A 16,245-nucleotide genomic window follows, 5' to 3' on the forward strand; every position below is an offset into this window, starting at 1 on the left:
TGACCATCATTCAAGAAGAGCACAGCTCTATTGGTGGCGAGGACGGGGGGGAGACTGAAGAAACGACATCGGCAGAAATAAGGGAAGGTATCGGTTGGTATGAAACCTTACGAGATTCATTGAAAAAAAACACCCAGAAAAGCTTCACACAGGTCGTCTTCTGGAGAGTGTTAATGACAAGTGTATGAGTCATTTTAGAAATATTTTGAGAAGTCGTCAGAAACAGGCTTCTTTGGATAGATATTTCTCCAAAAGAGAAGTGTCAGAAAGCAAAGATGATAAGTGATTCTATCAAAAAAGCTAAAAAAAAGAGTAATTTTTTAAGTTCTAAAAAAATAAATATCATAAAAAAAATTTCAAAGACAAAAATAATAAAAAAAAAACATTTTCAATTTTAATTGTTTAATAGTAAGAATAAATTTATTATTAAGAGTACATAACATAATTAGCATGGATACGTTTTCATATCTATGGCCTCCTCCCCGCCTCTGCCTCCACCCACTACCAGCTCAAGTCATGTCACTCCAAAGGTTAGTAAAAACCAATAATAAATAATGATAATAAAATTGGTCAAAAAACCGTAAGTGATATAATCTAGATGACAGAGTACCAGATGGGCAAAATAAACTTGAAAATCTACTGAAGCGAACAACACCCAAAATGGCTGCCGGCACCGAGGCCGGCCGACCGCTTCCAAAACTAATACTCATAATACTGGAAAAGGAACAAATGCCCGGTACTGAAATAAACTGTCAAAACAAACTATGGTACTTAACATTGGTAAAGGTGAAGTAGCAACGTCAGTCATGTTGAATTAACGACAATTACTTCCGAAAATCACTATACAAAAACTTATCAACTATGCGGGCAAGTCAAAACAGAAAGATGACCTAGAAGGCGTTCGTGTGGGTGACGTGGCGTGGCCCAAATGTGGTTTCTGGGGTCTTTGTTACGGCCCTTCCCTTTGATGGAGGAGTTATCTAAATGGAAGACAGCCTGTGAATAGTGGTTTTCACACGCCCCTGATGTATACACGACACTCACGAAGTGCTCGCGCGAGGGTTGTAACCTCTGCATTCCATGCTTTTAATTTTCTCTGGTATATTTGGAAGATTTATATCAGAAAAAATAGAAAGAAGGACTTTTTCACCGGGCGTCACAGGTCTCTCCCCAGAAATAGATTTTTCCTTTGTCAAAATCCCTTTTTTCCTTTACAGTACAGTATATAATTTTCATTTATACCTGTAATGTTATTTGACTATATACTGTACAGTACATGTATACAGTATTATATATAAGTATACTGTAGTACAGTGCTTACTATACTATTTTGTTACGTACTAATTTTCAATGTTTTTACCAGGGGTTTTGCACGCATTAGCTATTCTATTGCCCGCCATACGACATTTTCACCATACGATACCAACTCCAGAACGGATTAATGTCATATGGCGGGGGTCTACTGTATAGCACTGTAATTACAAAACTTGCATTTTATTGAACATTATGCTTTGCATATTTCAATCGCATGGTAGTACTAATATTATTAAAAGGAGATATACCAGCCCAACAAGTCTAGCTTGACTCTTACAGAGCTGGCCTTGCATCATAGTAATAAGCCACGTAGTACATATTAATGTTGAGCTGTTTCAATTTATTTCAGGTAGTGTTTAATGAATACCCTATGCCAAGACTAGCCAGTACAATTCTGGATGTCCTGAAATTGCATATTAGCAAAGAATGCTGAAAAATGATATTTTAATTATAAAATAAATTTTTGAATACACTTACCCGGTGAATATATAATAGCTGAGCCTCCGGCGGCTCGACAGAAAAACACACAAAAACTCGCGAGCGATCGCTATGAAGGTTGCGGGTGTGCCCACTAGCGCCAACTATCGGCCAGATACCGCATATACATGTAAACAGACCCAATTTTTCTCATCCCGCTGGGTCTCTATCGGGGAGGAAGGGGGGGCCTTTAATTTATATATTCACCGGGTAAGTATATTCAAAAATTTATTTTATAATTAAAATATCATTTTTAAATATTTAACTTAGCCGGTGAATATATAATAGCTGATTCACACCCATGGTGGTGGGTAGAGACCAGAGTTAATTAAGTTTACAGCGTATATGCTTAGAGTTTTTGACAGTTATATCATAACAAAACCCAAATATATAAAGGTACCTGGTAAGGAAGTTGACTTAGACGATTACTCTGCCTTATTAGTGTGTCTTCCTCACGAAGCCCAGCGATCCTCTTAGGATGCTGAAAGACTCCCAGGAGCTGAAGTATTAAGGGCTGCAACCCATACAACAGGACCTCATCAAACCCCTAATCTGGGCGCTCTCAAGAAATGACATTTGACCACCCGCCAAATCAAAAAAGGCTGCGAAAGGCTTCTTAGCCTTCCGTACAACCCAATTAAAAAAAAAAAACATTTCAAGAGCAGATTAAAAGGATATTGGAATTAAGGGAATGTAGTGGTAGAACCCTTACCCACTACTGCATTCGCTGTAACGAATGGACCCAGTGTGTAGCAGTCCTCGTAAAGAGTCTGGACATCTTTTAAGTAAAATGACGCGAATACCGATTTGCTTCTCCAAACGGTCGAGTCCATAATACTTTGCAGAGATTTATTTTGCTTAAAGGCCACGGAAGTTGCTATAGCTCTTATTTCGTGCGTCTTAACCTTAAGCAAGCATCGGTCTTTTTCATTCAAGTGAGAATGAGACTCTCGTATTAAAAGTCTGATAAAATATGACAAAGCATTCTTTGACATAGGCAATGATGGTTTCTTAACTGAGCACCATAATGCCTCAGATCCACCTCGTAAGGACTTAGTACGAGCTAAGTAGAACTTAAGAGCTCTAACTGGACACAGCACTCTTTCAAGTTCGTTGCCTACGATCTCTGACAGGCAAGGTATATCAAAAGATTTAGGCCAAGGACGAGAAGGCAGTTCATTTTTGGCCAGGAAACCAAGTTGAAGTGAACATGTGGCTTTTTCTGTAGAAAAGCCGATGTTCTTACTGAAGGCATGAAGTTCACTGACCCTTTTAGCCGAAGCCAAGCACACTAGGAAAAGCGTCTTGAGGGTGAGATCCTTCAGGGAGGCTGAATGTAATGGCTCAAACCTGTCTGACATGAGGAACCTTAGGACCACGTCTAAGTTCCATCCAGGAGTTGCCAAACGACGTTCCTTAGAGGTCTCGAAAGACTTAAGGAGATCTTGGAGATCTTAATTGTTGGAAAGATCTAAGCCTCTATGACGAAAGACCAAAGCCAACATGCTCCTGTAGCCCTAAATCGTGGGAGCTGAGAGGGAGCGAACATTTCTCAGATGTAAAAGAAAATCTCCGATTGGGCTACAGAGGTACTGGAAGAGGACATAGATGCTGGCTTGCACCAATCTCGAAAGACTTCCCACTTCGACTGGTATACTCTGAAGGTAGAAGCTCTCCTAGCTCTCGCAATTGCACTGGCTGCCTCCTTCGAAAAGCCTCGAGCTCTTGAGAGTCTCTCGATAGTCTGAAGGCAGTCAGACGAAGCGCGGGGAGGCTTTGATGAACATTCTTTACGTGGGGCTGACGTAAGAGATCTACCCTTAGAGGAAGACTTCTTGGAATGTCTACCAGCCATTGAAGTACCTCGGTGAACCACTCTCTCGCGGGCCAGAGGGTAGCAACCAACGTCAACCCTGTCCCTTCGTGAGAGGCGAACTTCTGCAGTACCTTGTTGACTATCTTGAATGGTGGGAATGCATATAAGTCCAGATGAGACCAATCCAGTAGAAACGCGTCTATGTGGATTGCTTCTGTATCTAGGACTGGAGAGCAATAGATTGGTAACCTTTTGGTCAACGAGGAGGCAAAGAGGTCTATGGTGGGTTGACCCCAAGTAGCCCAAAGACTCTTGCCCACGTCCTTGTGGAGGGTCCATTCCGTGGGTATCACCTGACCCCTCCGACTGAGACAGTCTGCCAAGACGTTCAAGTCCCCCTGGATGAATCTCGTCAACAGGGAGATGCCTCGATTTCTTGACCATATGAGAAGGTCCCTTGCGATCTCGAGCAGCGTGAAGGAGTGTGTGCCTCCTTGCTTGGAGATGTAAGCCAAAGCTGTGGTGTTGTCTGAGTTAACCTCTACCACTTAGTTTCGAAGAAAGCTTTCGAATTTCATCAAGGCCAAGTGGACTGCTAATAGCTCCTTGCCGTTGATGTGCATGCTCTTCTGATTTGAGGTCCACAGACCCGAGCATTCCCGACCGTCCAGGGTCGCACCCCAACCCAAATCCGACGCGTCTGAGAACAACACGTGGTTTGGGTTCTTGACTGCTAGGGATAGTCCCTCTCTCAGACTGATATTGCTGTCCCACCATTTCAGGCATGCCTTTACTGGTTCGGATACTGGGAATGATACCGTCTCTAACGTCTTGTCCTTGTTCCAGTGAGAGGCTAGATGGAACTGGAGAGGCCGAAGGTGTAGTCTCCCTAGCGAGACAAACTGCTCCAGGGATGAGAGAGTCCCTACGAGACTGTTCCAACTCCTGACTGAACAAACGTTCTCTTTTCAGCATTAGTTGGACTTCGAGCAGGGCTTGTTCTATTCGGGTGGCAGACGGAAAAGCCCGAAAAAACTGGACTGCGAATCTCCATCCCCAAATATAGAATAATCTGAGATGGGATCAGTTGGGACTTTTCTAGGTTGACCAAAAGTCCCAACTCCCTGGCCAGACTCAACGTCCAATGTAGATCCTGCAGACAGCGAAGACTGGACGATGCTCTGAGAAGCCAGTCGTCCAAGTACAGGGAGGCTCGGATTCCCGATAGATGGAGGGATTTTGCCACATTCCTCATGAGCCTCGTAAACACGAGAGGAGCAGGACTGAGGCCAAAGCACAGGGCTCGAAACTGGTACCCCACATTCCTGTAAACAAACCTCAGAAACGGTTGGGAATCCGGGTGTATAGGAATGTGGAAGTATGCCTCCTGAAGGTCGAGAGAGACCATCCAGTCGCCTTCCATTAATGCTGTCAAGACAGCCTGGTAGACTTCATCGTGAAGTTTGTCTTGACAATGAACACATTGAGCGCACTTGCCTCTTACGTACTCCTGCAGTGAACATGGCTGCCAGATCAATGGAGCCATCCCTGATAGACTTGTTCCTGCAGAGAACGTGGCTGTCAGATTATTGGAGCCATCCCTGATAGCCTTGTTTATGCATGACACAATTGTACAGCAAAACTTCAAACGCTCGAAAAAACTCCTAACAGGAGATGGTCTAGCTCTGAAGCCGACCATAAAATCTTGGAGCGTCTCATGGCCAGGCGCCAGGGAGAGTCTATGAGGTTTGAGAAGTCTATCTGGGCAGAGGCAGGAACTCCCAAGCCGAGAACTTCTCCCGTGTCATATCAGACTCTCGCTCTATAAGCCAGCTTAAAAGTAGGGAAAGCAAAGGCTGTCTCCCCCAAACTCCTCCTGGTGATTAACCAGTCGCCTAGCAAACGTAAAGCTCTCTTAGAAGAGCGAGATAGCACTAGCTTAGAAAAACAACGGCTTCGAAGTAGCTAGGCCTAGTGTAAACTCTGACGTTTAGGCGAACGAGGAGCAGCAGTTACAAAAAGATCCGGACAAAGATCCTTAAAAATCAGCATGATTTATTTAAAGTCCATAGAGGGCTGAGCAGCTTTAGGCTCCTCTCCGTCTGACAGAGTCCTCAAGGGAATATCAGTAGGAGGGGGATCAGCAACTTCCTCATCTGAAGGAACCTTGTCCGACAATTGCTGAGTCTCAAGCAAGGGAGAGACCTGCCGTGGTGGCAATGCTTGACAAGCAGAGTCCACACGCAAAGGATCAACAGTAGCAGTCAAGGACGCTATGTCATGTAACTGCTTAAAGGACTGACCAGCAACAACAACAGGTGCGGGAGGACGCTCGACGTCAACTCGAGACTGCCTTGACTGCCTAGACTGAGCAATCAAAACAACTCTTGACTGCGGTGCTTGACGCTCAACGTCAAAACAAGTCAACTATGCTGGTTGGCGAACGTCCTGAACGTCAACAAGAGCAAGCGGCAGCGGCTGAACGTCCACAAGCGGCTGAGAGTCAACACGGGACTGCATCGAGTGAGGCTCTACAAAACACGATTGACGTGACTTTGTAACGTCAATGTCAACAGGACGAGCAAAGGCTCGTTTGGGCGGCTGACGGCCAGGATCTCGATCAGCTAAGCGGCGAGGATCATCGTGAACCTGCTCAGCAGAATAGTCCTCCATAAGAGAGGCAAGCTTATTCTGCATGCCTTGCCGTACAACCCATTTAGGATCAACGGGAATGGGTGCGGTAAGAGACGAGGGTAACGTCTGTGACTGCAAAACCTTGCCTACAATAAGACTCTCGGAGCCTGTGTTACGCTTTTGTTTAGGCGGTGAGCAGTCTTCCGATGACTGCATAGGGTCAGAGCTGTCCCAATGGCTACAACCAGGACGCTGGACCTGTCCTGAAAGGACTGACTTTCGCTTTAAGGGCCTCGAAACCTTGCTCCACGGTTTCTTACGCGAAAAGCCTTCGGATGACGAGGAGAAAATCGTCTCGCTCGTCTTATGGTAGGGGCGGTCTTGATGAGACACGCCTGAAACCATAGAGGGAACGTCTGTTCGCTGATCAAGGCCTCTCGAACCCATAAGTCGTACGACATTACTTCTCCCCTGGGCTTGGGAGCTTGCAAGAGGTCTCGGACTAGGCGAACGACAGGCACGAACAGACGAACCCTCGGTCGCAACACTGATAACACTTTGCGCAATTATCACTTTATCACTACGATTTTCTGTTTTGCACTTACTTCACTGAAATCGAATTTTTCAACAATTCACATTAGGCATGAATAAAACTGATTTCTACCTGAAGCACACAATTCTACCCTCATCAAAAGGTTATAATTGTGAAATAAGTCGTATAATGTAAGCACATTAATACAAGCAAAAAACAGTAAACATATATTAAGATAAAAAGATCAGTGGCTGGGGAGGAGACTAAACACTAGTTCATTCAAAACTACGTTTTCAATCTCTCACCGTACAGTGCCTTGGGACAAGAATAAAAACTAAAAACGTTTTATCCTTTCTCCCCGTACAGAGACTAGGGACGAGAGTAAAAAACTGACTCGAGAACAACGTTACTCGCTTGGGACGAGAATAAAGATCGGAACGTCTCTCTCTCTCTCTCTCTCTCTCTCTCTCTCTCTCTCTCTCTCTCTCTCTCTCTCTCTCTCTCTCTCTCTCTCTCTCTCTCTCTCTCTTGATTTCACACCGAAGAGAAAAGCCCACTTACCTTTCGTCAATAAACAGGTTATTTGACCAAAGGAAAAAACTGAAAGGACTAAGAAATTGAAAATTAACAAGTTCCTTTAAATTAGTATTTAAAACATTTAAGTTTGAAAGAAGAATGAACAAAACGTCAGAATCGATTTACTCTTTCTGCAAAGTGAAACCGCGATTCTCTCTCTCTCTATCGTAACGATAGAGCGCAAACTGCGTAGAATAAATAAACTAAACGTTAGTTCATCTTTGAAACAGTACGAAGACTATTCAAAGAAAATCTTTCATAAAATATCTACTAAAAAATATTCATTTAATAAGTTTTAAATCATTTGCTCTGTAAAAGTTATTTACGATTGAAAGGGCTCAACGTTGTCTAACTTCGGTTTCCAAGTTAGGACCGCCTACTCTCTGATTAGGGGAGGAATAGGTAAGGTCGCATATAAACAAATCATTAAAATTCATCTTGATGTTTATTATAAATGGAAAGCTAATCGAAGAGGCCTAATAAAGGCGGTTGAGATATAAAATATATAGAGGAAAATCTATAATTAACAACAACAATTTATAACGTGATAAGATAATTGCTAAAAGCCTAAAACACACTTCCGTACTAAGGGAAGGGTCAGCCATTTAAAAGTCAAAGAAAGTCCAAAAAACAATCCAAAGTCATTAACAATTAAATCTATCCAAAAATGAGTTCAAGATGTAAGTTGAAGATAAAACACCTGCACTGCGAAAGCTCAAACCAAAAGGAAGTACTTCACCAAGACTGTTGAAAAACTCCAGGTTAACAGCGAGTAATGGTACGTCTTGTCGATCAGACCGACAGAGAAAAATTGGGTCTGTTTACATGTATATGCGGTATCTGGCCGATAGTTGGCGCTAGTGGGCACACCCGCAACCTTCATAGCGATCGCTCGCGAGTTTTTGTGTGTTTTTCTGTCGAGCCGCCGGAGGCTCAGCTATTATATATTCACCGGCTAAGTTAAATATTTAAAAAGCAATTTTTCTCACATCATGAATTTCAGGGATGGAGACAGGGTTAGCTTTTCTAAAAAGGGAGTTTCTTAGAATACAGATAGCCCCTGTCGACAGGAACTTGTTAGTTTTTGAATAAAACAAACTACCTTTTGAAGGTATGGATCTCTGCAGGAATAATTGACAGGTAGACACTGGACAGAAGTTACCTACCATCCAAACTCAAGAGCCGCCATATAATAGCAGGTCCCGTCTCTGAAGAGGCTTTTCATTTTTGGCTAAAAATAAGAGGCCCTCGGTAAATGTACTCCTGACATCTCCAAAAGGCTGCAATCTCACTAAATCTTGCTTCTCGGGCTAAGGCATAAAAAAGTTTTTTTGCAAATATTCTTTAAGGGAGATGGAGGAATCATCTAAGCTTGATAATAACCCAAGCACACGATCTAGAGACTAAGATACTACCGGGATTGATGGAGATAGTCAATATACTGTATAGCAAAACACAGGTACTCTTGTGAAATATGTCAGTCTAAATCCACGCCAAACACCCATCTGGGAGGTTCAGTAAATGCCGATTTAAATGATGTAATTGTTGATGGCTTAAGCTTCCTGTCCTCAAAGAGGTGAACCAAAAAGGAAACCAAGAAGTCCGGGGTTATCTGGTGCTATGTGACCTATTCCTTAGATAGGCCATCAATGTTTTCCATTCTAAAAGCATAAGTATACTGGAAAGAAAGAAAATAGGAAATTCCTTAATTTTAAGGGGAAACATCAACATTCTAAGCCTCTGGTGATGAAAGCAATGTGAACATAAGGGGAGGTTCACAGAAATAATTAGTACAATATGTGTAAATATGAGTGCAATAAGAGTATTGTACTAAATGAAAAGGAAAAGAAAAAAATAGTATAAAATAAAACTTACAAAGCTAATGTTTTCATTCAAAGACCTTGACCATACTTATTATTTTTGTATTATCGTGTTTCATGTATAACTTATCAGGGGACCCCATACAATTAATATAACTAACTCATGTAATTAATTGCTTGGAAATTTTGTAAAATCTAGTCTTAGACCTAATATCACTGGTCCTGGTAAGTTTTCTTTGTTGTTACTGTGGTACAGTATTTGGAAGATTGGTGGTGTGACTTAAGATATGTGAATATGAGGAAAAGATGTTTCGGTTAAGTCAGGATTTGGCATTTTGAAGATTTTTAAGTAATAATTTTTTTTCACCGAAATTCAAAAAACTTCTAAACCTTGACCAACACACATTTAGCCTATTACCTATAAATAATTTTAAAAACACTCCAGTGCCTTGAATAAATAACAAAATATTACTTAACGGGTGGTCCACTGACCTTAGAAATATGGTTGGTGTCCATAGAACTGGGGCAATGGTGTATTCTCTACCCGCAGAACATAACATACAATTTCTGGTGGCCAGAGAACTGAGGAAGTGCTGTGTTCTCTGCCCGGAGAACATAATACATTCAATTAACTGTTTAACCCAATAGAGCAAGGATTACCTCGTTGAGACCCTCACTTTTTGATGGAATACATTTGACAACAAAACTTGTTTCAATTTAAGGAAAAACATATTAGCTATATCAATCGCATCCCCACTCAAATAAATTTACCACTTAAGTCCCAGACCCTTTTCTGGAAAATCATACTTAACTTATCTTAACAAAAAACTAATATAGCTCAAGAATTTAGATTATTTTTTACCGTATAGCTGAATAAATTTCCTTTCTATTGATACATAGTTTTACACATTTTGTATAAATCTTATACATGTGAATAATAAGTCAGAAAATTACTAGATGAAAAAAATAATGTCATATAGGACCAAAGTGAGTAAAATTCCCTGTACAGAATATAGAATATCTTTTGTGGGATTGAAAGAGTTAATATGAAAAAATGACACAATATGTTTAAACATATTTTCTGTTTATGATTTGGGGCAGGTTGCACGATTATTAAACAAAGTTAATCAAACTATTGCGTCTACACTAATCCCTACAAACTCACTAAACTGTTGCCGATTGCATCAAATATAAATACAGTACAGGGCAAAAACACAACTTGTGCTTAGCCCAACAAGCAATATTGAACTGTATTAATCTGACACAAAGGAAACTAACATATAACTAGTGGTAACACAAAAATAAAAGGAAATTTCATATAATGAATACACAACTCTTACTTTAACTTACCTACAAAGGTATTCAAAGAAAATTATCAAATACTACAAACATACATACATATACCAAGGCACTTCCCCCAAATTTTGGGGGGTAGCCAACATCAAAAAAATGAAACAAAAAAAGGGACCTCTCCTCTCTACGTTCCTCCCAGCCTGACAAGGGACTCAATCGACTTCGGCTGGTACTGCTAGGGTGCCACAGCCCACCCTACCCCGTTATCGACCACAGATGAAGCTTCATAACGCTGAATCCCCTACTGCTGCTACCTCCGTGGTCATCCAAGGCACCGGAGGAAGAAGCAGGGCCTACCTGAACTGTGTCACAATCGCTCGCCATTCATTCCTATTTCTAGCACACTCTCTTGCCTCTTTCACATCTATCCTCCCATCACCCAGAGCTTTCTTCACTCAAAAGCTGAGTAAAGTATCCAGTGCTCACCTAATCTTCAGTAATACTTGGCTTGTATTTTACAATCATATATATTCAGGTAATAATTTCCTGCTGCACTGTATTCAAAACAAAGATGTGCAACCTGAATCTGGCTCCCTTAGCATTTAAAACAAGAAACATGGATAAAGCTTCTGGCAAACAGTGTGAAATAAAAATTTCATAAAACGCTCTGCAATGGGGTTAAAGAAATTTTTGTAGCTTTTGACCTTCAATGCAGGCATAAAAATGGTAGTTTGATTATAGAAAAACAGAAGGGGGAAAACCTCTTTAGCCCATTTAATTTACAGAACCAACAAAATAAAATGTGAGAAAAATAAAAAATAAATAACAGGGGAAAAAGATAAAAATTTCACATAACATACACAATGCAAAGAAAGGAGAATAAGGAATTTATTAAATTAAAAAAAAAAGACTACATTAGATAGTAACTCTTTAGGTCCAATATGATCAGGGAGAAGATGTGACTTGTGAACAACACATTTCTAAAAGAAAAATGTCCCTGGCATGAGGCACAAGAGAAAGCAGATCCCTGATCAACCAAAAACAATTCCTTTGCACAACTATGCACCAGCAATTGCTAACAAATCCGGAAGAAGACATTTTTAAACCAATAAATAATAAAAAAAAAAAAAAATTAACGTCCACATTGTACCCAGCAACTAAAAGACTGAAGAAGATAATACGGCACATGCAGAATGTCATTATAAGTGCATGCTGTTAGTCTCATTGTTTACAAGAGGCATTAGTATATTGGAAAGAATGAAAATGGGAATTTTTTAAGTTTTTAAGAGGTGGCACCAAAGTAACTAAACTTTCGGAGATGAAAGCAATATGAATATCAGATGTTTATAGAAATTATGCAAGTTGTGAACTTATTTACATATACATATGAAGTAACAGAGCTAAACTTTTGGCGAACAAACCAAGAGCAGCAGTTCTTTTTTTTTTTTTTTTTTTTTTTTTGGAGTCTTAGAAATTGGTATGACAAACATACGGTTCTAAAAAAGTGTAGGGTTTATGACACAAATTTTCTTTAAATTATCCCTTTAGGCAAATGGCAATAGTACAAAATAACTTCCTATGACCGTATATAATAGAGCTAAACTCTTTCATTACCATCTTAACAAATAACCTCATACAAGATTTTAATAATTTAACCGAACATATTATGGCTAGCAAATAAAAAAAATAATGAACTTATTTCAAAAGCTTACCTTCTCCTCATGAAAAGGAAACATAGGATGGTGCTTCCGACTTCTGAACATACTATGAGTACCAGCTTTTTCATACAAGACAATAATATCATGTTTCCCAGCTTCTAGACCTTCTTCACCTTCACTGTCACTAGACGATTCAACTCTGAGGACAAAAGGTCAGAGCTTAAAAGTTAATTCCCCATGGAAATAACATCTACTTAATTCAAATTACTGTGTATTGTAATATAAACTGAATTTTAATAATAAAAAGTTATTTTCATACTCAGTGAACATATTTATTCTCTTTTCAAAATTACTAAATGTCCACATCTCCCCTAAAACAAAATATATCACATTTTCTTTCCATGAAATAGCACTACCACTCAACTGTTACAACTGTAGTATTGAAATAGTGTTGGCGCAAAGCAACAATATTTGCGCTTGGGTATGCCATATCTCCTATGTTTTTCAGTCTCGATGTCAAGTATTTTCAATACTCTCTTAACATCATTAGCCAAAGGGAAAGAGGGGGGTTTATATATGAATGCCAGGTGAGCGGGAGAAATAGCGGATTTTATCTTTTTTTCTATTTCTAAGAACTTCCCCTGGCATTCATATGGCTGACTTCCACACTTAGATGGAGATAATGGAGATGAAATAATGAAGAAAGATATAAGGAATCTAAAGCCCTCGCCTAAAAATGTACTTAATTACCATACTCGCCTTTACTTAAAACTAATCTAACGGTAATTCACCAAAACTAAGTAAAGTGTAATAACTCAAGCATTCAAATAAAATATAATACTAAAAATGTACTATAAGATGGCTAAAACTTATATTGATTAAAAGGATTTTATATTCTAAGAATACCTTTCAAATACACTTTCAACACTTGACTGTAAAACTATACTTTAACTATATTTCCAATCACCCCAAAATTTCTCAGAGAAATTAATGCTAATACTTACACCAAATTTTCAAAATTTTATTGAAACAAATAAATTATTTAATTCATTACCTATCATAGAACCCAATGCCCCAAAATTCATATAAAACCAGACTTCTTTTAAATAATGCTTAGTAAAAATAGACTGGGTACACGACTATGCTACTGCCAAACCTTTCCCTGCCAAAAAAGATTTCTGCAAAAATTAAAAAGTAGACATTTGACCAGAATACAATTCTCTGAGAGCTTTTGTCTCTAAACTCTTAATATGACAGTAGAGAGCACTTTTGGCGAAAATCATTTTGAAATCCTAATCCCACCAAATGAATTAGGAACCTTTCCAAAAATGCTTTCAGTTTTGTCTAAAAACTTAATGGATCTCATGGGGCATATAAAAGGGATTTTGAAGCAAAGCGAAAAATCTATTTTTGGGTGAGATAGCCATGTCGTCCTGATAGAAGGTTTCTTTAGGCAGCTTTCTAAGGGATATTAAGCTACCGTGATACTCCCAGAGAATTGACCACAGGTCTCCAGAATTCTAACTCCTGGCGCGAGTATCCTTTAAGAAAATTCTTGAGGATATCGCATAACATCAGGGGATGTATTTCTTGATACGACACAAGGCAATCTTCACCCCGAATAGAATTTTCGCTCTGAGGGAGAAGAGTGGCGAAAATGAAGGGGAGCCGTCATCAAGGTTACCCGGTGGATCCCCTTCCCGTACTACTACAGCGCCCACCATGGCGACCCACTCCTTGTTGCAATTAAGCATGGATGGCTACAGATAGTAGTTTCGGGTGGGGATTGTTAAATATGTATACTCCTTTTCTTAGAAAAGGAGAGCGGGTCCATCAGGACAACATGGCTATCTCACCCAAATATAGATTTTTCTCATTGCTTCAAAATCTGTTTTTTGGGCTCAGCTTACTAGAGAATTACTTGAAAGTACTGTATCTGTGGGTTTGTATAAGTGCCTTAACCTTGAGTCAGCTTCTATATGGTCACCCAGACCAAATAAATATATGACGGTACCGTTATTCGTCATATCCGCTAAGTTTGGAACAATCTTAGGGCTTCCTGCCCCCTGCAGGGAAACTGTCAGCTCTGACTATAGAAGCAAAAAGGTTTGTATATATGTCGGAACAAATGTACTGTAATTAACTTACATAATCATGTTCACACGTATAGGCACCTTCAAGTGTTTACATTATCTTTAGGAAAAATAAGTAAGAAACTGGCTAGTTTTATTCAGCTACTTATTGGGCTGAATAAGATGCAAATACATTTTTATATGTATTTGTATAGACAACATAAATATAAAAACTAATGTATTAAAATAGAATCATATCCATTACAGCCAACATTCTAAAGATACATATATTTATCACCTATAAGGGAAGAAATATATTATTAAAACACTGCCACTTGAAATCATTGTAAAATTATCAAGATAATTTCACTGTAAATGTTGGATGAGTTTAAACACTGCATACGAGTGTACACATGGCACTGGTATTATTGGTTTGATTCTACACCTATAAAGATCAGTCCCAGGGGCACCAGGGTGACCCTTAATAAAAGGTATTACATTGAAAGGTGTTAATACCTTTTCACCCAAACTGTAAAATTCCCTAACAGTTCACTGTTCATCGCAACACTAGACGACAGGTTTTATAACACTACCTGCCGCCACCACAAAGTGTTTCAGCTTGTGCACTTGCTTCGCATAATGTTTATAGAAGACTCTAGAGGATTTCCAACCAGTGTATGAGCGAAGTCTATCAAAGTCCATATACTGAAAAAAGTTCAGCGAGGAAGCAATCTTTCTCGGATCATGACCTGCGGGTGTACTGTCAGGATCCGCTCTGTGGATGAAGTAGGTGAGCTTCGCCCTCAGTTGTTTCAGGGATAAGTTTGATCCTGACGTTTTGCCTATGAAGAGCTGTCCTCCCTTGAAGTCTCAAGTTCTTCGAAGATAGACCTTTAGACACTCTACTGGACATGGAGAGACATCTTCCTTCAGAGGGCAGATTCTCCAGGGACCCCACCTTTTGGTGGGTAGCTCGTTTTTGGCGAGAAAGGTAGGATCGGGAAAAAGATTCAGTTCTCCCACTTCTGTGAACTGAATATGGCCCTCGTCTCTTTATAGGGCTACTATTTCACTAACTCTAGCCCCTGAGGCTGTAGCGAACATAAATATAACTTTTTGTGTTAGATCCTTTAGAGAGCAATCTTCATCGTTCAAGTTCGAAGCATAGTGTAAGACTTTGTCCAAAGACCATGAAATGGGCTTCAGAGGGGCTGTTGGTTTAAGTCTAGCGCATGCCTTCGGAATCTTGTTGAAGATTTCGTTCGACAGGTCCACCTGGCAGGCGTATAGAAGAGGTCTAGTCAAAGCTGACTTACACGTAGTTAGCGTGGTGGAAGCCAAGCCTTGTTCGTGAAGGTGGATGAAAAAGGACAGGCAGAAGTCTATCGAGATTTCTATCGGCTTTTTTGTTTTAACAAAAGCGACCCACTTCTTCCAAGACGATTCATATTGTCTTCTGGTTGATTTCGACTTGTATTCTTCTATAAAGATGATACTGTCTTGAAATCCCGAATCTTTTCTTGATTGCTAAGGCGAGAAAATCATGAGATGAAGGCTTTGGGTTCTCTGTGATGAAGCGAAGACAGTCGACTTCAGAACCAGTAGGGAAAGAACTAGGTTCGGTAGAGGAAACAGCCTCAACTTCAGTTCTATCACCAGAGGGAACCAATTGCTCTTGGGCCACTTGGGGGCCACCACTGCTGCTGTTTCCTTGAAGGATCTCAGCTTGTTGAGGACCTTCAGCAGGAGATTTGTTGGTGGGAACAGGTGGATGTGAGTCCATCTGTTCCAATCAAGGGACGTGGCGTCCGTCGCTTCTGCCCGAGGGTCCTTGAAATGGGCTACGTATCGAGGTAGTTTCTTGTTGTCACTCGTTGCGAAGAGGTCGATCTGCAGTTCTGGGACTTTTTCCAAGATGAAGGAGAATGAGTACGTGTCTAGGGACCATTCTGACTCTATCGACTTTAGCCTGGATAGAGCATCCGCCGTTACATTGTGGAACCATTGTAGGTGAACTGCTGATAAGTGCCATCTTTTCTTTCTTGCCAAGCGA

The 16,245-nt window shown here is 40.2% G+C and overlaps 1 protein-coding gene across 1 annotated transcript in view; it reads right to left on the minus strand.

Annotated features, from left to right (window-relative positions):
- The window catches only part of Cpsf100 (cleavage and polyadenylation specificity factor subunit 2), a 200,073-nt gene that overhangs the window by 55,105 nt on the left and 128,723 nt on the right, over positions 1-16,245 (minus strand). Inside the window, exon 11 of the mRNA XM_068348239.1 lies at positions 12,175-12,319. Coding sequence (XP_068204340.1) covers positions 12,175-12,319 — 145 coding nt within the window. The remainder of the gene's footprint in view (positions 1-12,174; positions 12,320-16,245) is intronic.

Source organism: Palaemon carinicauda, chromosome 24, assembly GCF_036898095.1.
Source record: "Palaemon carinicauda isolate YSFRI2023 chromosome 24, ASM3689809v2, whole genome shotgun sequence".
Lineage (NCBI taxonomy): Eukaryota > Metazoa > Arthropoda > Malacostraca > Decapoda > Palaemonidae > Palaemon > Palaemon carinicauda.